The sequence below is a fragment of the Bos javanicus genome, chromosome 3 (genome assembly GCF_032452875.1).
Source record: "Bos javanicus breed banteng chromosome 3, ARS-OSU_banteng_1.0, whole genome shotgun sequence".
NCBI lineage: Eukaryota > Metazoa > Chordata > Mammalia > Artiodactyla > Bovidae > Bos > Bos javanicus.
In genome coordinates, this window is record NC_083870.1 from 14,247,481 (window position 1) to 14,271,859 (window position 24,379).

Sequence of the window (24,379 nt, forward strand, 5' to 3'; positions counted from 1 at the left end):
GACCCAACTCAAAGTCAACACCTTTGTAAAACCTTCGCAGATTCTCCCAGACTCTCACCTCCACCTGTGCCTCCCCAAGACAGGTAGTGACTTCATGCTACATCGAAGTGGGATTGGGATTTATTGGCATTCTACTGTCTATTCTCACTAGAACGGAGCTCATCTTTGCAGGTTTAGCTGGTGGTGAAGCCCAGATCTCTTTTGCCAGAAAGTACATAAAGAACAGTTCTATCTAATGCACACAGAACGTGGCCACTTTGTGCCACAAGCACTCCGAAATCTCCTTGCTAACAAATTCCACAAAGGCCGTCGTAGGGCGCAATGCCCGGCATTTTAGGGAACACCCCGCTGACTGTAAGCACGTCGAGGCCCAGGCCGAACCTCTGTGTGCTCAGTGGCGCCGTACCTAGCCCTCGCCCCAGCGCCCAGCACGCAGCCACGCACCGGGAACGGAGCTAACATTCACCGATAGGGATGGAGCCGAGGGCAGAGGCACGACGCCTAAACTTCGACACTTGGCTGCGCTGAAGCCGCGGTTGGGAGCGCCCCGTGGGTCCGGGGGAGGGGCGCCAGGCCGCTCCGTCCAGCCGGGCGCCAGCTCCTCCCGGGCGCGCGGGCGGGCCGGCACCCACCGACAGCGGGCACACAAAGCCTACTCGGCTTGCTCGGCGATCGGCTCCTCACGCCTGTGTCGCCGCGCGCCGCCAGGCGGCTCCAGGTTGGGCGACGGGCAGTGGCAGGCACAGGGCGTCAAGAAGCTGCACGCATCAAACCGCCGCGGGAGGGAGCGCGGAGGGGGGAGGAGGAGGAGGAGTGGGAAAAGGAGGAGGGAGGAGTGGGGACCGGGCGGGGGGTGGAGGAAGAGGCCTCGCGCAGCGGAGGGAGCAATTGAATTTCAAACACAAACAACTGCACAAGCGCGCACCCATCGTACCGGAGCGTTGCCCCAGATCCGCGCCCGCCCCGTCCGTGCGGCGCGCGGGCGGAGTCGCCGTGGCAGCGCCGGAGCCCGGGCCGGGGGCCACCATCGAGGCGGGGGCCGCGCGAGGGCCGGAGCGGAGCGGCGCCGCTACCGCCGCACGCGCAAACTTGGGCTCGCGCTTTCCGGCCCGGCGCGGAGCCCGGGGCGCCCGGAGCCCCGCCATGTCGCGATCCAACCGGCAGAAGGAGTACAAATGCGGGGACCTGGTGTTCGCCAAGATGAAGGGCTACCCACACTGGCCGGCCCGGGTGAGCAGCGCGGCCCGCCGCCTCCTATCCACCTCCAGGCTTGGGTTGCATAACACCCGGGAGGGCACGAGCGCTCCGCGCGGAGGGGTTGGGAGTGGGGGCGGGGGGCGTCTGAGTCCCCGAGTCTTAGCCAAGCGACTCCAAACCCACCCGCCGGTTATATAATGGTGGAGGCGGGGTGGTGGGGCGGCGGCGGCGGCGGCGAACACCTGGCCACACGGCGTCCGCGCGTAGTGGCGTGTGCGCGGCGTGGGGAACCGAGAGCGCCGGTCACTTTCCGGCCCCCGGCTCCGCGTGCTCAGTTCCGCCCCCAGCCCCCATACTCCCAGCGGTTTCGGGCGCGCTACACGGGCACGGGCCAGTCGTGTAACTCCTCCCACCCCCCAAGCGCCACTGCTACCCCCCTCAGGGACCCCCTTAGAGACCCCCAGTTTCTTCACTGATTGTTACCCCTGGTTCAAACTCTCCTCTTCTAGATGAGATGGTTAAGCAGGATCTCAGCCCAGAAAGGGATAAACGGAGGCGGAGTTCGCTTCTACAAAACTTTGGTTTGGGGCATCCGTAAGAGATCTGAAGCTGGGAGGGTCGAGGAATCGTTGTTGGGAGGTGGGGGGCGGAAGAAGAGGGAATCTGCCTGGTTTGGAAATCACCCGCTAGTACCCTTCACTCCTCAACCCCACAAAAATACTGCTTCGTGTGCTGCCAACTCAGACTTGGGGCTGAGGGTGGCAGGGCCCTTGTTGGATTGAGAAGTCCAGTCCAGGCTGCCCTCCCTGTAAGTGGAGGTGGAGGGAACCCGAGTTGCTTCTCCTCCCCATTTCTTAAGCCTCTCCCGCCAGAACGGTCCAGTCTGCCATGTGGTTGATTCAGCCCGCCAATATGAGGCGCCCCACCACCACCTCCGCCCAGCACCTGGCCAGGTGGGAGGGTGGGGCCCAAAAGCCCAGCCTGGAGCATTCATCGTGTTTCCCCTAGAACTGAGACAGGTGAAGTAACTGTATGGGAGGTTGCCAGAGGTTGTTGGAGGAGGTTGGGGTGTCACAAGGGACAGTGCCTCCGGCAACTTATTTCAAAGATGGTGTAGGGCCTTTGGGTTTGGCCCTCGAGTATAGAGTGAAATCCAAGAGCAGAGAGAAGTAGAGGGAAGGAGTCTTCTGGGCGAGGGGGCCAAGTGTAGAACTGCGTTATTGGCTGTGGGTTGCTCTTTTCCACGTGAGTCTGTGTCTTCATCTGGGCCAGACCCTGCCCTGAGGAAAGTTGGTCCAGGCCCCCCTGGGTCCTGCTCAGAGTGTGCAGACCAACTTTGGGGCCAGCCTGAGAAAATCCAGGAGATCCTCACTCTGTACCCTCTCCTCAGGAATGTGCCTAATCCCATATGCCTTGAGCTCCTTGTTCCTGGAAACTTCTAGATGTCTGGCCTCTGGAGTCGGAGTGAAGTCTAGAGTGAAGCAGGGCTCTCCCAACTTCCAAGGCCTCCTAGGGGACTTGGGTGGTGGTGGCGGCTGGGGGCAGTGTGAGCAAGCAGCCACGGTCAGCTGTATGTGTGTATGTCTGTGTGTGGTGTGTGGACACTCGTGTACTTTACCCTGCACCTTTGATCCATCTGGCTTCTTGGTTCAGATGCCAAGGTCCTGGTGGGCAGGGCAAGAACTGAACCGAGGTCTCTACTGCTCCTACCTCCTGGGGGTGGGAGAAAGCCCAGAGACTGGGGAAGGGGCTCAGCTGGAATGTGGGTTGCAGAGGACCCCTTAGGGCTGCAGAGAAGGGAGGGCCCCATATGGATGCATACTGGCCCATATGAAGAAGACCTTCGGGTTTCTGGTGGCCTTGGAGTAAGGGCAGCACTGGGGCTGGGAATAATGTCTATTTCTTCTTCATCCCGGGCCTCTAGGACAGGGGGCAGTCTGTTGCTCGGTTGAGGGCTGGACCCTTTAGATAAAGTTAGAGTTGGGGGAGGGGGACCAGACTGGATCCCAAAGAGATAGGACCCCACCCTTTGCCTGCGCTCTGGGTCTTGATTATGAAAATTAGAGGGAGTGGTACACCCAAGGTAGTTATGTTCCGAATACATTCTGCTTGAATGCCAAAAGAGCAGACAAATTGGGGTCTCCTTACCACCCTTGGATGCTGTCTTAGTCTATAGAGTGGCAGAGTCTGAAGAGACTCTGGCTCTTCCTGAGATGGAGGAGGAATGGAGGAGCCTTGCTAACTGTTCCATATAATAGGCAACCAGAGCCCTCAGCCATGGTGAAGGCAAATGTGTGGACTTTTCTTCCTTAGGCCCTACTTCTGGGGAGGGTGACTGACTCTGGGTGAGACTGGAACAGCCCAGTGTTTGCAGAGTCCAGCCAGAGGGACCACGTGGTAGGCAAGACCTGCCTGGAAGGACGGTGTGACTCCATCTTAATCTTTTCCTTTCCTCTTCCTTCTGCCTAACTTCCCCGGGGGATCTCCAAGCACTTAACAATTAACCTGCAAGACTCAGGGATTTTTCCCCTTCTGTTCCTTCCTCCTTTCTTCACTTCCTGTTTCACAGTCCCAAAAAACCTGCACAGCCCGAGGGCCTCACCCATCTTTTCTCTCTCTGCCCCTCCCCCACACCCAGGCACCACCTTTTCTGCCTCTCCAGCTTGCCACACTTTCCTGGCCCCAACTGTCTCCTGCCCCAGATTTTCCGGTTCCTGGGTCAGGTCAGGCCTGGGCCCTGGGTGTGGTGGTCAGAACCCTGGCTGGCAGTCAGTGTGGGCTTCGCCTTCTGGGCTGCCTTCCGGTGTGCTGAGCCAGGCGCCCCTGGGCCTGGATTGGGTATGAGGCTGGGGGAGAGGTGTTTAATTTTCTCTCACCACTCCTCACCTGGGAACTTCAGATCTTAGAAGGTGTCCATGGGCTCTGGCAGGATGGGATTTCCTATGCTCCGGCCTGTCTGAAGGAGCCAGGCAAAGGCAGTAGGCAGGTGTGGGAGTGGAAGAGCCCCAGCCAGGGGGAAGTAACTTGCCAGGATTCCTAAAATGGCTGGGAAGGAGCAGAGCCCCCTCCCCTGTTGGCCAGTGGAGGACGTGCAGTGGGGGGTCTCCAGCACTTCTCTGGCCCCACCCTGACTCACTAAGCCTTGACTCACTTGTTCTGAGTCACAGTCTGGATATAAAGGCACCGCCTGGGAGACACATGTCTGTACTGGGGACACAGGCCTCCCCTGAGACCTCATATCCTCTATGTTGTCGATGAAGAACCGCCTTTCACTTCCAAATGCAAGATAAGACATTTCCTTTGTGGCTTGAAGGATGAAGGATCCACTGAAGAAGGAATGTCTCCCCTTTTTGGGGTGAGGGGTTGGGAATTCCATTAAGTGAAAAGCACTTGCTCTCCTGGCCCTTCCCCCACAGGTGCCTACTCTCAAGGTCAGATGGGGTGGGGGTGGCATTACCCTTTTGGGGGTACATGCCCATCTGCCCAGGTCCTTGGCCTCCCTCTTTCCTCTCGACCCACCCTTTATTTTGCTAGAAGTCAGCAGGGTGGGTATATCTGGTGTGTCTCGTTCTATTTTTAATTCCCATCCATTCTTTTGTTTCTTCCCCGCCCCTGAGGCTGGGCAGCTGGTGGCCTCCTGGATCCCATCACAGTGTTGAGCCACCTCTCTCTTTGAGTTTGTTTCCCACGGGAAGGAGACTAAAGGTCGGAGCGCCGCTTGCCTGGTCTCAGCTCCTTGAGAGCACCTCGAGCGTGTTTCCTGTTTCTGACTCCTTTGCTCACCCTAGCCCCTTTCCTGGGCCTCAGTTTCTCCCCTTGCATCACATTTCCTACAAGCCTGTTACTGCCTGGCTCAAGTGTGGCACTGAAAACATGGAGCCCAGATGAGTTCCTAACTGGGACCCTTAGATACTCCCCCACCCCCCACCCCCAGTTCTCTTTCCTGATGCACAAAGATCCACCGAAAGAGGCCTAGGAAAGGGCTTCTGCTATTATTGTCTTATGCCTGCCTGTCTCCTGGGATTTCTGAGCCCTGGAGCCTCTCATTTTATTTTTTGTTATCCCCTCTGAGAGGAGGGTGGGGAACTAGCTGGCAACAGGACCCAGGTGTCCTGGTGGAGGCAGCTCCTCCTCCGCCCACACCCCAGCTCTGGCTTCCTGAGCAGGGCCTGGCCCTCAGCCCTGGCTGGGGTTTCAGGCACAGCCAGGGACCCAGGTGCCAGACTCCAGGCTTGGGGGTGGGGTGTGAGTTAGTGTCCCCTCCTCCCTAATCTGGAGAGAGGGCCTGGGGAGGAGGGGGAGAGGAGCAGTCACATTCCTGGTTGCTGAGTGGCCCTGGGGGCGGGGTTGGGTTGTCATGGCGATGGGGATTGAGCTGGGGTGGGGGGACAGCATGCCTTTCCACCCCCTGCTCTCACACCCGTGTCTCTGGGTGGTGGGGAGGGCATAGTTTGTGCTGGGCCTTCCTGGGGAGGAGGGGCTGGACCTCTGTCCCCAGAGGCCACAGGGCAAGGGGGGAGGTGCTCAGGAGCCTGAAGACTCCATGTCTGGAGCAAGATGCCCCTCAGATTCTTGCCCAGGTTCCACCCCCTCTCCTGGGTGTGTGTCAGTTTATTTCCAGCCTCCCTGTCTCCCAGGTCCCTAGTCAGACACACTGTTCTACTCTCTGTGTGTGTTTAATCACTGCTTTGGCCTGTCTCTCTTTCCTATCTGCGCCTGGGGCCCCAGTCAACATGGCCACCTGGCCTCTGTCCGGCGGGAAGCCAGGCCGCTGGGGCTGCTGCAAGTGTTGCTGGGAGTTGTAGTTCTCCTCCCCTAACTCAGCTTGGCCTGGGCTTCTAGGGCCTGATCCGGGAGAAGCTGTGTAGGCCACTGCATCTCACTATTTCCCTGGCCTCAGACCTCTGCGCCTTCTCCATCACAGCATCCCTCACCCGCTAGGGACATTTGAGGCAGAAAATCAAGTCAGGAGCTGTTTCTTACATCTGGCCCTCTCTAACTTGTCCTGTCATTTTGGGAAAATCACTTTTCTGAGCTTCAGTTTCCTTGTCTGTAAAATGAGAGTATGTCACGTGACTTTCAAAAAGAGTTCCCCAAAATTCTTTGGGGGAGCTGCTACTGCTGGGTAATACTAAATAGGCAGCCCCTTGGCCTCACCTCTTCACTTTCAGTCAGAGCAGTCTGTTTCATAGTCATCCAGTGACTATTGTGTACCCACTGTGTGCTAGGCAGTGTGCTGGACGTATAAACAGACTTCTCTGATCTTGGGGAAGGTATAGTCAACATAGACATTAATATTGGAATTGTAAAAAGCACTGTGAAGGAGACGGTGCTGAGAGTTTTATCTGGGAAGCCGATCAGATTGGGAGAGGTGGGGAAGCTTTCTGGAGGAAGTGATGATGGGCCTGAGGTCGGAAGGCTGATCAGGAGTTAGTGAGTATAGAAGACTGAGATCAGTGTGGCTGGAGCAGAGCGCAGAAGGACAGTGTACTGGGAGAAGACGACAATAGCGAACATATATGTGGGACGGACCACATTATGGTCATTTAAGCTTTACAACCCTTGGACTGTGACACTCTCCATTTTACAGATGAGGAAACTGAGGTTCTGTAAGTTGCCCAAGGTCATACAAATATTAGTGGCAGCACTGGAATTCAGACCTTGACTTTATGGATAATGGTGAATGGGTGGTCCCTAGAATCCTGAAAAGCCACTAGCAGGGAGAAAGAATGCTCAGACCCGCACTTGGAAAGGCTCCCCCTGGTGGCAGCTTGGAGAATGGGTTGTAGTGAGGCAAGAACAGAGGCTGTGGTTTCAGTCCAGGCAAGAGGCGTGGCAGTGGGTGGACCCGCCAGGGTGATGGCGGAGACATGGAGCCTTGTGGACGGGATCTGTTTAGGGATGCTGTTTGGTTTGTGAAAGAGAGGGAGGATTTCTGCTGGGCTTTTGTGTCTGACTTCCTTTGAACAAAGTACTACTGCTAAAAATGATTTAGAAACCCCCTTGGTGAACTGCTGGGTCCCTCTCAGTCTGATTTTCCACGTGTGTGCCTTAGAGGTCAGCCCCACAGCACCTGTCCTCTGGCCTCCAGTTCATGACCTTAGGGCTCCAGCTCATGCTCCCTTTCCTCATTTTGCTCTCAGATTGACGAGATGCCGGAGGCTGCCGTGAAATCAACAGCCAACAAATACCAAGTCTTTTTTTTTGGGACCCACGAGACGTGAGTGAGGGAGCAGAAGTGGGAGGGAGGGCCGGCTGGGGGGAAGAGCGGTGGTGCCAGCACCCCTCGCCTGTGGGGCTGCGCAGCTCAGATGCAGTGAGGGGCTCGAGAGCACAGTCTCCCATCTCTCACCAGGGCATTCCTGGGCCCCAAAGACCTCTTCCCTTACGAAGAGTCCAAGGAGAAGTTTGGCAAGCCCAACAAGAGGAAAGGGTTCAGCGAGGGGCTGTGGGAGATCGAGAACAACCCCACCGTCAAGGCTTCTGGCTACCAGGTGAGCTGCCGGCCGCCCCCAGAGACCACCCCCCCCCCCCACTTTGGAAAGCAGGTGTGGCCATAGGTGTGATCACACAGGGCCCACCTGTGGTGCTTAGTCTTCATGAACAGGGTGGGGCTCAGAAACCAACACCAGGGCTTTCAGAGTAGGAGCTCATGGGGTGAGGGGTGGGGGGCTTCCTGCAAGAGGGCATGGGGCTCTGGGTGTGCGATGTAGCTGTGGTGAGGGGCCACTTGTTAGACAGCGCCTGGGAGGGGCAAGAACAGGACTGAGGCGGTAAGTGGGGGCAGGCCTTTGGCGGGCCCAGAGTGAATAGAAGATGTGGCCTCAACTCTTTCCACAAAGGCTTCCAGGAGGAGGTGCTCGTGAGCCGGGCAGGATGAGGCGGGAGGGTGGGGGGCGGGGGTTGGCGGGGAAAGGGTCCCAGCTCCCTTTGGGAGAAGTTGACCCGAGGTTTTGCCTCCTGCTCCAGCCCTCCCCCCTCCTGCACAGAGCCCTGCCTGCCCGGCCAGTGGGTTTACCCCGGGGCTAATCCGACAGAGGTGGGTCTCAAATCACTTGTGAGACTGGGCACCTGGGTGGGGGCGGGGGAGAGGCGGGCAAAGGAAGGAGTGAGTGGCCGAGGGAGGGATCTGGGGAGGGGGCCCTGCGTGGCAGCCACTGGTGCCACTCAGCCTCCACTGTCTCCACCACAGTCCTCCCAGAAAAAGAGCTGTGTGGAAGAGCCCGAACCGGAGCCCGAAGCCACTGAGGGTGATGGCGACAAGAAGGGGAATGCCGAGGGAAGCAGTGATGAGGAAGGGAAGCTAGTCATTGACGAGCCAACCAAGGAGAAGAATGAGAAGGGAGCGCTGAAGAGGAGAGCGGGGGACCTACTGGAGGTAACTGCCCCCTGCCTGGGCTCCCAGAAGCAGGGCTCCTAGTCTTGAGGAGAGAAGTTACTACTTTTTTAGGGAGTGTCCAGTCTGAGAGGCTCAACCCCTAGTCTTGGCGGGGGGGTCCCTCCTTAGAAGATGGGCCGCAGGAGACAGCTGAGCTGGCAGAGGGCTGGAAGAGCGCTGGTCTGCCCAGGAAGGAGCCTCTGGGGAAAGCAGGGGGAGGCGGGCGTTCTCCCCGTCCCGCCTCAGCCGTGCCTTATCTCTGCCCAACCGCCGCAGGACTCCCCCAAACGCCCCAAGGAAGCAGAAGACCTTGAAGGGGAGGAGAAAGAGGGGGCCACCTTGGAGGGTGAGAGGCCCCTTCCAGTGGAGGCGGAGAAGAACAGTACCCCGTCTGAGCCCGGCTCTGGCCGGGGGCCTCCTCAGGAGGAAGAAGAGGAGGAAGAAGAGGAAGAGGCTGCCAAGGAAGACGCCGAGGCCCCGGGCCTGAGAGATCACGAGAGGTGAGTGAGCCCCCTGCCCCTTGGCAGTTGGGCTGGGAGGGCTGGGCCCTCTGCTGAGAGGAGGAGGAGGGCCTGCAGCAGTCAGCCTCTCGGGAGGCAGGGGGGCTCTCCCAGGAGAACGGCGCTGGCTGGGGCCTGGCCAGGCCAAGGCCACACCATTAACCCTTCTCCCCTCCAACCCTCCCCCGCAGCCTGTAGCCACCAATGTTTCAAGAGGAGCCCCTGCCCCGTTCCTGCTGCTGTCTGGGTGCTACTGGGGAAACTGGCCATGGCCTCCAAACTGGGAACCCCTTCCCCACCCCAACCCACTCTCCTTTTCACACTCTCCCCCCTTCTGAGCTCAGACCCTGGAGATTGACCCCGATGGGGCAGGCCACATGGCCCTCACCTCCATGTCCCCATACACCTGTGACCTGAGTCAGGGCCGTGTCTTCTGCTCTGTGGGATGAGATGACGCCATTGTGTCCCTCCCTGCCTGGAGTTGTTTCCCAGTGTACTTGTTAGGGCCTGGACCGGCTATTTCCATCTCCTGACACCCCTCGCCCCCTTCCCCGGGCATTCTAGACGTCTAGGTTGGCTGGGATCAGGACTATGAATGGAGGGGATGGAGAATGAATAGCAGGGTGGGCTTCTGGGGTCTGGGAGGGGCAAACTTCAAATGGGGGGATGGGTAAGAGAATGACATCTCCCTGAGCTCCTGTCCCTTCCTCCCACACCTATTATCCCAGCTGCCTGGATTCAGGGAAAGTGGGACAGCTGGGGTAGGGGGTGGGGGGGCGCGAGGAGGGGGCGAGGCGCTCCCTTCCATAAATCCTTGATGATTGACAATGCGCAATTGTCTCACTTAATGCAGACCCCAGGTGTTATGGGAGTTACAGTTTATTATCAAAAGATTTGGGTTCTTCCAAGTTCTTTGGGTCAAGGACCTGAGATCTGAAGGGCTGACTTCACCCAGCTTGGGTGGGAGTGTTGAGGAGTATCCATCCCCCTTTAGATCTCAGGCCAGAGATGGGATGCCCTGGGGAGACCCTTTGCTACCCTTTTCCCTCTTCTCCCAGTGCTCAAGGCCAGCCTACAGTCACACACGTCACCCAGACATAAAGGAAAAGACACATTTTTTAGGAAATGTTTTTAATAAAAGAAAATTACAAAAAAAAATTTTAAAGAACCCCCCCATCCCTTTGTGTGCCCCCCACTCTTGCCCCCATTTCTGAGGTGCACTGGGAGGCTCCCCTTCTGTTTGGGGCTTGATGACTTTTGTTGTAGTTGGAGCTTTGGTGTTCCTGCTGATGTCATTTCCATCCACATACCCCCGACCTGATCCACTCAGTGTTGTCACCAGATCCGATTTGTAACCCACTGAGAGGCCAGAGGGAAATCATCGCCCTCTCCCAACCTCTTTCTAGTGGTCTATTTGCCTCTTCGGTTTCTTGTCTCTTTCACCCTTGCCCCTCTCCCTTGGGCTCTGATGAAAAATTGCTGACTGTAGCTTTGGAAGTTTAGCTCTGAAAACCGTAGATGATTTCAGTTCTAGGAAAATAAAACCCATTGATTACTACATTGGATTTTGACTGATTCTTTGGAGGTGTGTTGGTTAACTGATGGTGCAGGGGAGTGGGGAAAGAGACTACAAATGATTTCCAAATTCACTTCTCAGATTCAGGTAAGGTGTGCCAGCTTCCTCCATTCTCAGTCTGTTGAAATACCTACAATTCCACATAGAATTTCACTCTTAAGAGTCTGGAGATCAAACCAGTCAATCATCAACCCTGAATATTCATTGGAAAAGACCCTGATGCTGGGAAAGATTGAAGGCAAAAGGAGAAGGGCACTGCAGAGTATGAGATGGTCAGGTAGCATCACTGACTCAATGAACTAGTGTTTGAGCAAACTCTGGGAGAAGTGGAGGATAGAGGATCCTGGCGTGCTACAGTCCATGGGGGTCGCAGAGTCATACATGACAGACACTGAACAACAGCGAAATTTCCACATGAGGGCGAAGTCACAGAATACTGCACCTAGTACTCTGGTTCTGCCCAGCCAGTTTAACATAGCTTCCCCCTAAGCACCTGGGAAAGTTCTTTTTAAGTTTGCACAAGAAGTAGGTTCACAATGGCCAAGAAAGAGAGGGTTGGGTCTGTTGTAAAAACAACTTGGAGGCTCAAGGGCAAAGCTAGGGATGCCTGCTATCGATAACTGTTGAAGGGTGAGGCGGTCCATAGCATGGAATCCTCTCAATACTCCCGAATTAAGTGGAATTGTTGGATTTCATCCTCTCTGAGGTTTCTTCCAGTCTGACATTTTGTGACTAGTTCATCCACTGGTACCGAAAGGCCAGGTTTCATCCTTTTAGAAAGCTGTGACACTTTGGTCATCTGCCTTGGCCCCCTCCAGCAGAGAAGGGCGGGCGGAGAGAGTACTGACTGTAGTCTCACTAAAAGGGAAGGCCCTCTGCTTTGAAGAAGCCGCGATCATGTAGAAAATGGAGCCATGGTCCCTGGTAACTACAATTCCCAGCGGCCTTCACGTAGAGCACGTGCAGGAATGTCCCTGGCACCGCAGCCTATCCGACTTTGCCTTCAACTCCCGAAGTGCTTCACGGTGCTCTTACGCTTCCTCGATTTCCTACCCGGTCAGATTTCCTGCTTCCCTCTTGCTTCGTAGCGGCGGACTACAACTCCCAGCATGCAGAGAGGCTAGATTCGTTGTTGAGCGGCCCTTGTACAATTAGACTACATTTCCCAGAAATCTGAGTGATGGGATTGGGCGGGGCGTGGGTCCCACGTGCCTATGGGACCCGCGGAGGTCAGCGGATCAGCGGGAAGCTGAGGTGAGGATATCGTGAACCAGAGATTTCGGGATCTCTGGGCTGGTCGGGGAGGTGGGAACGGTAAGGTCCTTTGCCCCGGCATGGCTCAATTGCTTCGTCTGGGGTCTCCAAGCATCGGAAGCTCGGAGCGGCTGGGTACTGAAGACCGCTGGGGGCTGATCATTACCCGCACCTAGGATGGGACTGGCGGTGGAAGCAGCCTTTGGAGCCGGGGCCTGAGGGATCACTACCTACACAACAGTTCCCCCTAGAGCGTGCAATGGAAGCCCCACTGCGGAAGGTCACCAGCCTCTCCAGGGCTGGTAGAGAAAGAAGAGAAAGATCTAAGGCGGGAGAGCTTCTGGGATCGCCTCTCTGAGCTTCAGATCTAGAATGGCTGAGGTTAAGGGACGTCTTAAGGCAATCAACGCAGGAGACTCAGGTCTTGAGATTCGCGCTGCTACTATCAAGCTGTATGAAATAGGGCAAGTCACCAGCTCTCCGGGCCTTGGTTTCCTCGTCTCTTGTCAACCTCCCCCCAAACAGCAGTGTGATGATCAAATGCCGGGAATAGTAAGGTTCCTAACCGTAGATCTGTCACATAGTAGTGCTCCCTAAGCATTTTTTAATTCTGAATGAAGGAACACTGAGGCCCTAAACTTCAGTTCAGTCGCTCAGTCGTGTCCAGCTCTTTGCGATGCCATGAACACCAGGCACACCAGGCCTCCCTGTCCATCACCAACTCTTGGAGTTTACTCAAACTCGTGTCCATCAAGTCGGTTATGCCATCTAACCATCTCATCCTCTGTCGTCCCCTTCTCCTCCTGCCTTCAATCTTTCCCAACACCAGGGTCTTTTCAAATGAGTCAGCTCTTCGCATCAGTTGGCCAAAATATTGGAGTTTCAGCTTCAACATCAGTCCTTCCAATGAACACCCAGGACTGATTTCCTTTAGGATGTACTGGTTGGATCTCCTTGCAGTCCAAGGGACTCACTCTCAAGAGTCTTCTCCAACACCACAGTTCAAAAGCATCAATTCTTCTGCACTCAGCTTACTTTATAGTGCAACTCTCACATCCATGAGAGTTTTTCCATGACCACTGGAAAAACCATAGCCTTGATTAGACAGACTTTTGTTGACAAAGTAATGTCTCTGCTTTTTAATATGCTGTCTAGGTTGGTCATAACTTGCCTTCCAAGGAGTAAGCGTCTTTTCATTTCATGGCTGCAGTCACCATCTGCAGTGATTTTGGAACCCCCCAAAATAAAGTCAGCCACTGTTTCCACTGTTTCCCCATTTAGTTGCCATGAAGTGATGGGACCGGATACCATGATCTTCGTTTTCTGAATGTTGAGCTTTAAGCCAACTTTTTCACTCTCCTCTTTTCACTTTCATCAAGAGGCTCTTTAGTTCTTCACTTTCTGCGATAAGGGTGGTGTCATCTGCATACCGAGGTTATTGATATTTCTCCCAGCAAGCTTGATTCCAGCTTGTGCTTCATCCAGCCCAGCGTTTCTCATGATGTACTCTGCATAGAAGTTAAATAAGCAGGGTGACAATGTACAGCCTTGACGTACTCCTTTCCCTATTTGGAACCAGTCTGTTGTTCCATGTCCAGTTCTAACTGTTGCTTCCTGACCTGCATACAGGTTTCTCAAGAGGCAGATCAGGTGGTCTGGTATTCCCATCTCTTTCAGAATTTTCCACAGTTGATTGTGATCCACACAGTCAAAGGCTTTGGCATAGTCAATAAAGCAGAAATAGATGTTTTTCTGGAACTCTCTTGCTTTTTCAGTGATCCAACGAATGTTGGCAATTTGGTCTCTGGTTCCTTTGCCTCTTCTAAAACCAGCCTGAACATCTGGAAGTTCACGGTTCACGTATTGCTGAAGCCTGGCTTGGAGAATTTTGAGCATTACTTTACTAGCGTGTGAGATGAGTGCAGTTGTGCGGTAGTTTGAGCATTCTTTGGCATTGCCTTTCTTTGGGATTGGAATGAAAACTGACCTTTTCCAGTCCTGTGGCCACATCTTCATCCAGCATTAATTAAAAATAGTACTAGGTCTTTTGTTTACCATATTGAGAAGTATAGAGAAGAAAAATGACCCAATATCTCAGTATTCAGATAAACCAGTTGGTATATATTTTTAAATGTATGTAGTTAGAAAATGCAAAAGTTATGGCAAGGAACAGCCCTCCCAAACTTCGTCTTCCCCAAAACAAGTACTTTAGTTGGTCCCTGTTTCCTTCTGGTAGATATTTATGCCTATGACAGAATATGTATTTTTAAATTTACCCCGAAAGGATAGTACTATCCACATAATTCTGTCTTGCTTTGTTAAAATCTTAGAAATAACTTGAATGACAGAAACAGCTCTGTAAAATTTTATGGATAATGGAACTGAGCTCAGAAGACAAGGGTCACAGAATGAGTTGATGGTGGAGCAGAGACTAGATCTCAGGTCCTCTGACTACCCAGTCCAGAGCTTTTAATGTCATCATAGTGAACTTTAATTGTTCTTTGAATTAGGCTTCATTTTTACTATGGAGCAAGGTTAATGGTACCTCCTTCGTCAGTTATCCTTGGGGTTAAATGAGATGACACAGGAACGCACTTAGCATGGCCACTGGAAGGTAGCACGTGCCCGTTGGGTTAGTTCATTTTCCTTCAAGAACTGGGAAGCTTAGAGTACATACTTAGTTTGGAATTGTAGGTCTCTGTAATCCGACAGTCTTGCTCTGGATCTTTTTCCTTTAGAAAAGAAACTATCTCAGGGGGAAGTGATTGTTTCCTGATTGAGATTAGGAATTGGAAGTCTTATAGGCCCAGGGGAGTCCAGCAGGCTATGGGGTTGCAAAGAGTTTGGACATGACTGAGCAACTGTGCATGCACATGGGGACATCTTAATCCCAGTTTTTATCTCAGCCGCCTGTTTGTCTTAACCTATAATTGCCTGGTTTTCGGACTTATGCCAGTGTTTTCTTTACATCTTGCTGTTGGTGTATTTATTGAAAGATTTTTTATTGAGTACCTAATACTTGCCAAGGGTTTCCCAGGTGGTTCAGGGGTAAAGAATCCACTTGCCAATGCAGGAGACTTGGGTTCAATCCCTGGGTCAGGAAGATCCCCTGGAAAAGGAAATGGCAACCCACTCCAGTATTCTTACCTGGGAAATCCCATGGACAGAAGATCTTGGCCGGCTACAATCCATGGGGTCACAAAAAACCCAGACACAACTGAGCAACTAAACACTATGTGCCAGACCCTACTAGGATCTTCTAGATTCAGGATGGATCTAGATAACATGGTCCTGGCCTCAATGAACTTTTTTGGACTTTGAAGTCAGGTGTCTGTGGGTTTGAATGCTGATTCTCCCACATAGTAACATTATGACCGTTGACAAGTCACTTAAATTATCTGAGTCTATATCATCATCTGTAATAGTGAAGATAGTATCTTATGAGGATTCAGTAGGATGGAGTCCATTGAGCCATGGAGTAGGTGCTTAAAAAAATGTTTCTTCTCTTGTTTCTTTGCCCTCTTGTTTCTGTCTACCTCAGAGCTGACTAGGAAGATTTCTGGGTCTTTCGCTGGCCAGGGGACTTCTCACAGCCTCCAGCCATGCGGCTCTCTGCTCTGCTGGCCTTGGCATCTAAGGTCACCCTGCCTCCCAACTACCGCTATGGGATGAGCCGCCCAGGCTCCTTGGCAGATAAGAAGAAGAACCCTCCAGGGACCAGGCGGCGCCGGGTGGCTGTGGAACCCATCCCTGAGGAAGACTGGCATCTGTTCTGTGGGGACAGGGTGAGAGTTTCAGACAGGTTGGGTGGTGGAGTGCTCCCGGGCGAGGATCGCCCTCCCTGACCCTTGCTATCTGCCCACAGGTAGAGATCCTAGAAGGCAAGGATGCCGGGAAGCAAGGCAAAGTGGTTCAAGTTATCCGGCAGCGAAACTGGGTGGTTGTCGAGGGACTGAATACAGTAAGTAAAGAGTGAGGGTGGTGATGCTTAGGAAGCCTGTGCCATCCGTCCCTGTCTATGAAGAGCGGCACAGGGAGGAAGGAGGCTGGCTGAGGGGTTGGTGCGACAGCTGAACCTCCGAACCTTTCACTGTTCAGCATGGACTGAATGCTCTGAGTTGCGGTAGACAAGCCACCTTCACACCCCTTGGTTTCTGATAGCCACCCTCCCCCCTTCTTTTGGACAGCATTACCGCTATGTTGGCAAGACTGTGGATTTCCGGGGAACCATGGTCCCCAGCGAAGCACCCTTGCTCCACAACCAAGTCAAACTTGTGGATCCTATGGACAGGCAAGCCTAAAGGGCTCTGGTCAGAGGGTTTCCTGCCTTCTGTTGGAAGGTTGTTGACCATATTTATCCAAAGGGAATGGTGGGTTGGATGTGCTGGATATTGAGAGGGGCCATCTCATGGACATGTCCTCCTGTAGGAAGCCCCAATCCAGGGGTAGCAGAGAAATAAGATGGTGACTTTGGGGCTGGAAGATAGCAGGGAGACCTGCTCCCTGGAGGTCTCACTTCTTCTTTCTACTAGGAAACCCACTGAAGTGGAGTGGAGATTCACCGAGGCAGGAGAGCGAGTACGAGTGTCCACAAGATCAGGAAGGATCATCCCAAAACCTGATGTTCCCAGAGCTGATGGCATCGTCCCTGAAACATGGATTGGTGAGGCTGGGTGAGGGGCAGGAACAAAAGTGGGAGTGGGAGTAAGAGATGTTAAGAAGCCCTCCCACCCGTCTTCCTTCCTCTGGTTCAATAGATGGCCCCAAAGACACATCAGTGGAAGATGCTCTAGAAAAAACCTATGTGCCTCGTCTAAAGACATTGGAGGAGGAAGTGATGGAGGCGATGGGGATCCAGGAGACTCGGAGACACAAGAAAGTCTATTGGTATTGAGTCTGGGGGAGCCACTTCTCTCCTCGTCTTAAGCCTTGAAGGTTGCGGCCACCTCTTCTTCAGACACTAATAAAGAGCCTTGGGTCCTCTGTCTTCTGGTAAGACTTGCACCCTGACCCCTGTTTCAGGGGCTGAGGGAGGGAGCATCTCTCCTGATGTTATGACAAAACCTGGATGGAAGTTAACAATCTTAAGGGGGTCCTCCCACAGGGCAGGGCCTGCAGATTTCTCAGATGGAGGTCGAAGGGAGAGAGCTTCCCCTCACAGAGACCTCTGAATAACAGGGCGCTGCCTGTTAGGAAGACTGCAGGGACTGGGAGTATGAGACCTAAATTAGAACCTCAGCAGGATTCAGTAGGGAGGATGCTGGTCTGTCCTTTATACCTAATAGAAATGGTAGATGAGTAAAGATTTCAATTTTTTAATAAATTGAAAATAAACTTCTGCATAATATTATATAACATATACAGGGAGAGAAAGAGTATGACGCTGGTTTGTAGGGAACCCAGATGCCAGGGAGGATGCAGGATGCTGGTTCTCTGGCTGAGGAGGCGAAGACTGCCTCCCAGCGTGGTGCCTGGCAGTTTCAGATAGGGTCTGAGATGCGCCCTTCCTCTGGCTGCGTCAGTTGTCTTCAGTCTCCAGAAGAGAGAAGGCCTCACCCAGAGGCCCTTTGGTGGCCACCAGAACCAGGTTTCTCGGAGAGAGTTCGGGACTGAAGATGGGTAGGAGCTCAGCGTGGAAGCCTGTGAGAAAGGCAAGGCTACTCAGGAGAGAAATGAAACAAACTTGTACCCACTTCCTGCCTGACCTGTAGGCATAGCTCCTCTCCGCATAGGAGAGGCCCAAGGGGATCTAAGGAAACCCCGCTTTTACCAGGAACATGAGTGCCCGAGATGCTGACTTGGGAGGAGGCAAGCCTCAACACACTGTAGGGATGCTGGCTTAAGATGCGCCTCAGGGATGTTTCACCTATCCTATGGTGACAGGCATCCAGATTCAGCAGGAATTTGCATTAACAGCACCCCCCCAACCCCTGTCTGATGCTGAAACAGCTACTGGTCCTAGAATCACCATGGTGATGGGCCAAGTCCCAGCAGGTGTAGGGGCGGGGACCTGAAGGAGACCCCTAGAGCTCTAGCCCCTCTAGCCCTGGGTCCCTGGTGTGGCCCCCCTCACCCTGCTCCTGAAGGTAGAGCAGCCGGTCCAGTAGAATCAGCGTCTCCACCAGTGGGGCCAGCAGCAGGGCCAGGCTGAAGAAGGCCACCACACGGTTCTCCTGGGCCTGGTGAGCTCGAAGGGCAGCCACATTCAGTGGCAGGTGGGGGTCCAGCCCCACCCGCTGTAGCCCCCGCTGCACATATCTGTTGGGTCAGTCATAGACAGTACTCAGCTTAGAAAGTCACTCCTCCATTCAAACTGTCTGTTTCTAATTCAATTCCAGCTCTGCTTTTCTAGCTTAAGATGCATTTAAAATATATATATATTTATTTGGCTGTGCTGGGTCTTGGTTGTGCCATGTGGGATCTAGTTTCCTGACCAGGGATCGAACCTGGGGCCCGTGCATTGGGAGTGCCACTGGAACACCAAAGAAGTCCCTTAAGATGCATTTTTATTTAAAGAGTTTTCTGGCCGTGAACTGTCCATTCAATAGCAAATCAATCCAAAAATTTATTTTTAGACAAACCAATTATTTGGGCTTCCCAGGTGGCGCTAATGGTAAAGAACCGCCTGCCAATGCAGGAGACTAAGAGATGTGGGGTTCGATCCCTGAGTCAGGAAGATCCCCTGGAGGATGGCATGGCAACCCACTCCAGTATTCTTGCCTGGAGAATCCCATGGACAAAGGAGCCTGGGGGCTACAGTCCATAGCGTTGCAAAAAGTCAGACACGAGGTGACTTAGCACGCACACATGTCCAATTATTTAGCCATATTTTTATCATTTCAAAAATTTGATAAAAGAGTGACAACTGCCTTTTAAAGAACATTTGAAGCTGTCTCAGAACTCAGTCACTACCCCCTCCCCCAACCCAGCACATCTAGATTTTCTTTAGGACACGCTGACAAGTCGGGGTGGGAGGGGAATCATACCCCAAGTAGGTGATGCCCCCCATCTTACCCCCCCGCCCCGTCCCCCAGCCTCACTCTTCGATCTTGAGCTCGTGGACCCTGGGAATCCCCTGCACGCCTGGCCGCCGGAGCTCAGGCTGGGCACACCGGATGACGGTCTCCAGTGCCGCGCGGTAGCAGTGGGTTCGGAGGCTGGGGCCTGCTTTCTGTAGCCGCTCAGCATACTCCTCCAGGGCATGGCAGGCCCCCTCCCGAAGCCTGTAGGGCAGTTCATAGCCGGGCAGCCCAGCCACCCACTGACTCAGTGGGTAACCACCAGGGTCACTCAGCTTCATGTAGCAGCAGCCCACTGAAGCCAGGGCCACCACCTCAGGGCAGCAGCAGAAGTGCCTCAGCAAGGCAACACTCAGATCCCCACAGGCGTGGAGGCCCGTCAGCAGCAGGCGGGCCCTGCTCTGAGGTGAGGTCTCCAGCGGAAGCAGGAGCTCCTCACACAGGGTCATGGGGTCCACCCACCTAACCACGTGGTGTGGGGGGTGACGAGGGCCAGTTTGGACCACCTGTGGAGGTAGGACAGAACAAAGGCAGATATGAGGCCTGTTTCCTGTCCATACACCACCTCGGGCCACAGGAAGGGATCTGTCCTGAGTTCCTTCCCAAGGAGGAAGGTGGGAGAGCAACTGGGGCAGAGGAAATGGGATAGATACTGCGTCTGTCATTACTAACTGCAAATCTTTTCATCTCTGAGTACCAGCTTCCTCATTTGTAATGAGGCTGATACCTGATTGGCCACTTTGTACAGCTGGCTGTGAGGAGGATGTATCGGTGTAGAAAGCACTTTTTAACTAGAAAGTGCCTTTAAGATGAGGCTTTGGTGAAGGAGGTAGCAGAAACAGGGATACACCGTCTCGAGCTGAGACATTTAAGAGAGAATTCAGCGTTGGTGCCTAGTTTCAGCGAAGTCAGTCCTGGTCTCGTGGTCCTGGCTGCAGGAAGAGCTGGTCTACCTTTGGGTTCCTCTTCTCCTCTTTCTCCAGAGTCTGTAGGAGCTCCTGGTCTAGGCGCTGGGCTCTCTCCACCAGTCTCTGATCCCCTTCAATGCTCTTTACCATCAGCCCCAGCCCCAGCGACATGAAGCGGGAGAGATGGCCCTGGAGTCAAAAGAAGAGGGGTAAAGACAGCCCTGTTCAGGGTCCCCTACATAGTCCCCATCCCTATCTATGGTTTGGACACCTGGGTACCAGGCCCCCAGAGACTTAAATTCTGCCCAGCTTACTTCCTGCATTCCTTATTACTTGCCCTTCTGGGCCTGACAACCCGCCTTCTAGTTGTTCTATCCCCATGACAAAAAAAAAAACACAAAAAACAAAAGCAGACTATTATGGGTCTGGCTCACCTGGCCTGAGCCTACATCCACAACCTGGGTGCAGCCTGTGAGGTCACTCAGCTTCTTCACCAGCTGAAAGAAGAGGGAACAAAGGCCCCCTGGCCATTGGTTGTTGGCTCCCAGGGCAAACACTCATAAGGAGAGCAGAGAGGAGCTGAGGATGGCAGAGGAAGACGGGTAGGGGGTGCCATGGAAGAGACAAGAGACATGGAAACCAAAATAGGGTGTGCTGACCCCGGCTCAGGCTACTATCTTTGCTCGTCTCAGGACAGTGATTCAGTCCCCATAGAACAAGAGTCCTGCTGTGATGCCATCAGCAGACTGTGAAGATTATCAGAACAAGAATAAGACAGTGATTCAACTATAGCCACCAATCAACCCAGCAAAAGGATGAAGATAGGCTTACAGTATACCTGCCAAGGAAGGGACCTTCTAGGGCCTCTGGTCCTATAGGTGATAAAAGGTGCCCAAACCTTTGTAATCCATAGGCTTAAGGAGTCCCCAAGGCCCCCAGATACTACCTGTACCCCAGCCATCTCCTCACCTCTCCCAGCCTCCGAATCTCATGCTGCTTCTTGGGCCTGACATGTTTCCGGAATGGAGCTGTCAGTCGGGAACTCTGGCTGGGATTCTCCAGGAACTCTGAGGGGGTCTGAAACCCAGGCGTCCGGGTAAAGGCCAGGGCATAGGCTGTGGACTTCAGGGCCAGCAGGGTGAGTGGCCACACCGACCTGTACCTGAGATAGCCCGCCCAGGCCCCCAGTGAATAGTCCCATTGCATCCTGAGTGTGCCAGCTTACAACCCAGGAAGCCCCTGTGAGACTGAGCAATGGCTCCCTGCAGGGCTCAGCTCCGAGTCCCCCAGCACAGGGTCCCTCTTGCCCATACCTGGCCACTTCCCCTTCTCTGGGCATCCCCAGCAGCAGCGTGGCCAGCTGTGGCGGGTTCAGTCCATCCAGTGCTTCCTGCCATGAGCAAGGGAGTGTGCCCCACAGGTTGTCTGTGAAAAATTCCTGCAGGGGAAAGGGAGAAGCAATCAACAGGCTACTTCCCCTCCCATTCTTCCCTACCCACACAACACATGGCCACCAGCTGCAACTAGCAGGAACCTCTCCTCATCGGAGTCACTTCTCTGAAGTCTGCTCTAGCCTTCCCCTCCTTCCTGAGCCCAAATTGCATTCTGGACACACTTCTCCTTTTAGCAAAGTCCCCCTTGTTTATATGTGTGTCCGCCACTCAGCTGAACTTAAGGGCATGTGTGGTGGCTTTGCACCTGCCTCCTTAACACAGCAGTGACTAACACACACTATCAGTATGTTACCATCTAGTAACCTACTGTTACATGTGCCAGACACCACAGACGCCAGACATTATATATACCAAAATGTTTGTTTTTATTTTTGGTCATCACATGTGACATGTGGGATCCTAGTTCCCTGACCAGGGGCTGAACCTGGGCTCTCTGCAGTGAAAACGCCAAGTCCTAACCACTGGACCACCAGGGATTCCCTGCCAGAATGTATTTTTATTCATTTATTTGTTCAACACAAATTCTGGAGCTTTGCTTAGGCATCAGGTTCTATCCTAAGCTCAGGGGATACAAACAACAAAACAAACAGACAAGATCGCTGCTCTTGCAGAGTTAACATTTAAAGAAATTATTTCAAGTAACATCAAGAGCCACATAGACAGTAAAACACTAATGAGACAGTAACATAATGGAGAGTTTGAGAGTGTACTCTTAGAGTAATACAGCACATGTGAAACACTGCATGCCTTGGTTGCCCAGAGGCAGGGGCGGAGGTAAGTAAAATAGGTGAGGAGGGTCAAAAAGTACAAACCTCCAGTTACAATGTAAATGTCATGGAGATGTATAATATGGTGACTGTTGTAAATACTACTATATTCTATGTCTGAAAGTTGCTGACAGTAGATCTTAAAAGTTCTCATCGTAAGAAAAAAATTAACTATGTACAGCGATGGATATTAACTGATGCAAGAGATGGTTAGATAGCATCACTGATGCAGTGGACATGAATTCATTTAATGGACATGAATTTGAACAAACTCTGGGAGACAGTGGTGGACAGGGAAGCCTGGTGTGTTGCAGTCCATGGGGTCACATAGAGTCAGACACAACTTAGCTACTGAACAATTATTTCATAATATATACAAATAGGAATCATTACATTACACGCCTGAAACTAAAATGTTACATGTCAATTCTATCTCAACTTTTAAAAATTCAGGTAGTAGCAAATACAGAATACTTTAATATGCCAGATACTGTCTGTAACATTTTATATATGTTAATGCATTTCATTAATCTGTCCAAGTCAAGAAGCTAGTAAGTAGTACAGCTGGAATATGAAACCAATTCAACCCTAGAGTTTTGCCCTTAACCACCCTACTCAATTGCCTTTCTGTTGAGGAAAAACATTCCAGGAAGATCAGTAAGTGCAAAGGCCCTGATCAAGCCAGTGTATATGTAGTATAGTGAATGTGGGAGAGAATGAAATGTGATCAGGTTTAAAAGGGAGCTTGTAGGGTTTTATAGGTAATGGTAACTATAATTAGGATCCAGGCAAGAATACTGGAGTGGGTTGCCATTTCCTACTCCAGGGGATCTTGTCAACCCAGGAATTGAACCCACATCTCTTGGGTCTCCTGCATTGGCAGACGAATTCTTTACCCCTAGCGCCACCTGTGAAATCCCAGAGTACCTAGGAAGCAAGAAATGTCACGATCAGATTTACATTTTTAGAACAGTCTGTTTTGTGAAGAAATGGGTATGGAAGGGAGGAAGCAAATACAGAAATCAGTTAGGAAGTAGTCCAGAAGAGAGATGATGTTGGCTTGACCTAGGGTGGTAGCAGTGTCAATGGAGGCATATGGGTGAATTTGGTGAATTCTGTTGAATCAACAGACTTGTTGAAAGAGCTGAATCAGAAAAGAGCTGAATCAAGGATGGCTTCTGGGTTTGGGAAATGAATAATTCCGTGGATGCTGGTGGCATTTATACATCATCTCATTTATTCTTCACAATGATCCTTCAAAATGGGATCCATTTTACAGCTGAGGATCTGGGGCTAGGAGGAATTTTTATGCCTAATGTTAACAGGATAGGGAAGGCTGAATTCTAGTCCGACTCTGTTAACTTCAAAGTTAGAATTGTCCGTTACACGGCAAAACAGGAATTTATTCAAAACCTGAATGAACGAACATGTGTGTTCTTGAAAACACCTCACATGTTGCTGGGATAGTTCAACATTGCCGCAGCAGCATGGCTCAAATGCCCATGCGCTTTATTACTCTGGACACGAGGAGATTAGAAAAACAACCCACATGCTAGAAATATTAATATTTAGGTCATCAGGGGAAAAAAAGAATCGGGGGTTTTGCCCCAGCTTTAACCCTTTCTTGTACAGACAAAAGACTGAAAAAAAAAACTATTAGAAAAAAAGATCAGACGCTAACTCTCCAGATTCTCCCCTAGTCGTGGCTAGGTAGCCAATCACACAAGCAGGAGCACCCCACCCACATCCCTGTGGCCTCACGATGATGTAGGCGTCCAGGATGGAACGGTAGAGCGTCACGACCCGGGTGAGGTTCACCGCTAGCTGTCTCCTCTCTTCATGAGAGAGGCGCCGGGCGGAGACCCCGGGCATTCCGGGGCCCAGACGGTGGCGCGGGGAGCGAGAAAGCAATGAGGAGAGAACCAGGGTCAGGACCACGCGGGTCCGGGACCTGGGCTGGGCTCAGCACTTCAGGTGGTCTCAGAAGAAAAAGTGTCCGGTCCCCGATGTTGCCTTTCCGGGATTCCAGGCTGGGGGTGAAGACTTCAGGCGCACTCCTAACGTCACAGGTCGCGACGTCCCACAGCACCAAGGTTTCTACGTCTGAGACTAGTGGGGCGGGGGTGCCAGCGCAGTGACGTCACAGTGGTGTCGCGCAGTGCCCAGCTCACGAATAGGGGTGGGCCAAGAACCAGGTCTCGCCTCCAGATCCCGCCCCTTCCCGTACATTTCTCTCCTCTCCGGAAGTGAGGCCGGGGGGTGTCCCGCGCATTTCAGTTCCCGTTTGTCGCGGCTTCCCCACACCTTCGAGTTGTACCTCCACGGG

At 52.9% G+C, this 24,379-nt stretch overlaps 3 protein-coding genes across 7 annotated transcripts; 2 read left to right on the top strand and 1 right to left on the bottom strand.

The window, feature by feature from the left end:
• Positions 1–862: 862 nt before the first annotated feature.
• Positions 863–15,534, top strand: HDGF (heparin binding growth factor). 2 transcript variants are annotated; one of them, XM_061403301.1, is made up of 6 exons: positions 863–1,230; positions 7,341–7,417; positions 7,553–7,691; positions 8,390–8,575; positions 8,852–9,075; positions 9,267–10,633. In XM_061403301.1, the coding sequence occupies exons 1-6, from the start codon at positions 1,144–1,146 to the stop codon at positions 9,271–9,273; spliced, it is 720 nt and encodes a 239-aa protein (XP_061259285.1). In that variant the 5' UTR covers positions 863–1,143; the 3' UTR covers positions 9,274–10,633. The 2 variants fall into 2 exon arrangements, with proteins under 2 accessions (XP_061259285.1, XP_061259277.1); XM_061403293.1 differs by lacking the exon at positions 9,267–10,633 and adding an exon at positions 15,447–15,534 and having other exon boundaries at positions 1,052–1,230.
• Positions 15,508–16,901, top strand: MRPL24 (mitochondrial ribosomal protein L24). Its single transcript, XM_061403311.1, has 5 exons — positions 15,508–15,690; positions 15,771–15,866; positions 16,093–16,196; positions 16,438–16,568; positions 16,663–16,901. The coding sequence occupies exons 1-5, from the start codon at positions 15,508–15,510 to the stop codon at positions 16,797–16,799; spliced, it is 651 nt and encodes a 216-aa protein (XP_061259295.1). The 3' UTR covers positions 16,800–16,901.
• A 303-nt stretch (positions 16,902–17,204) lies between these two features.
• On the bottom strand, positions 17,205–23,925 carry METTL25B (methyltransferase like 25B). 4 transcript variants are annotated; one of them, XM_061403224.1, is made up of 8 exons: positions 23,815–23,925; positions 21,146–21,270; positions 20,802–20,994; positions 20,267–20,329; positions 19,878–20,021; positions 18,946–19,430; positions 17,979–18,163; positions 17,205–17,545 (listed from the first exon to the last, which is right to left on the bottom strand). In XM_061403224.1, the coding sequence occupies exons 1-8, from the start codon at positions 23,923–23,925 to the stop codon at positions 17,424–17,426; spliced, it is 1,428 nt and encodes a 475-aa protein (XP_061259208.1). In that variant the 3' UTR covers positions 17,205–17,423. The 4 variants fall into 4 exon arrangements, with proteins under 4 accessions (XP_061259208.1, XP_061259225.1, XP_061259218.1 ...); XM_061403241.1 differs by having other exon boundaries at positions 20,802–20,954; positions 23,815–23,903; XM_061403234.1 differs by lacking the exon at positions 20,267–20,329.
• Positions 23,926–24,379: the final 454 nt, after the last annotated feature.

What these genes read in the sequence shown, in the direction of transcription:
- HDGF (XM_061403293.1), top strand. Translation starts at nt 1,144, where the DNA reads ATGTCGCGATCCAACCGGCAGAAGGAGTACAAATGCGGGGACCTGGTG. An exon ending in ACCCACACTGGCCGGCCCGG is followed by an intron (nt 1,231 to 7,340) that starts GTGAGCAGCGCG and finishes TTTTGCTCTCAG; the next exon opens with ATTGACGAGATGCCGGAGGC. An exon ending in GAGCGGGGGACCTACTGGAG is followed by an intron (nt 8,576 to 8,851) that starts GTAACTGCCCCC and finishes CAACCGCCGCAG; the next exon opens with GACTCCCCCAAACGCCCCAA.
- MRPL24 (XM_061403311.1), top strand. Translation starts at nt 15,508, where the DNA reads ATGCGGCTCTCTGCTCTGCTGGCCTTGGCATCTAAGGTCACCCTGCCT. An exon ending in TTGTCGAGGGACTGAATACA is followed by an intron (nt 15,867 to 16,092) that starts GTAAGTAAAGAG and finishes TCTTTTGGACAG; the next exon opens with CATTACCGCTATGTTGGCAA. An exon ending in CGTCCCTGAAACATGGATTG is followed by an intron (nt 16,569 to 16,662) that starts GTGAGGCTGGGT and finishes CTGGTTCAATAG; the next exon opens with ATGGCCCCAAAGACACATCA.
- METTL25B (XM_061403224.1), bottom strand. Translation starts at nt 23,925, where the DNA reads ATGCCCGGGGTCTCCGCCCGGCGCCTCTCTCATGAAGAGAGGAGACAG. An exon ending in AGAGAAGGGGAAGTGGCCAG is followed by an intron (nt 20,995 to 21,145) that starts GTATGGGCAAGA and finishes GGGCTATCTCAG; the next exon opens with GTACAGGTCGGTGTGGCCAC. An exon ending in GCTCTACCTTCAGGAGCAGG is followed by an intron (nt 17,546 to 17,978) that starts GTGAGGGGGGCC and finishes CCTTTCTCACAG; the next exon opens with GCTTCCACGCTGAGCTCCTA.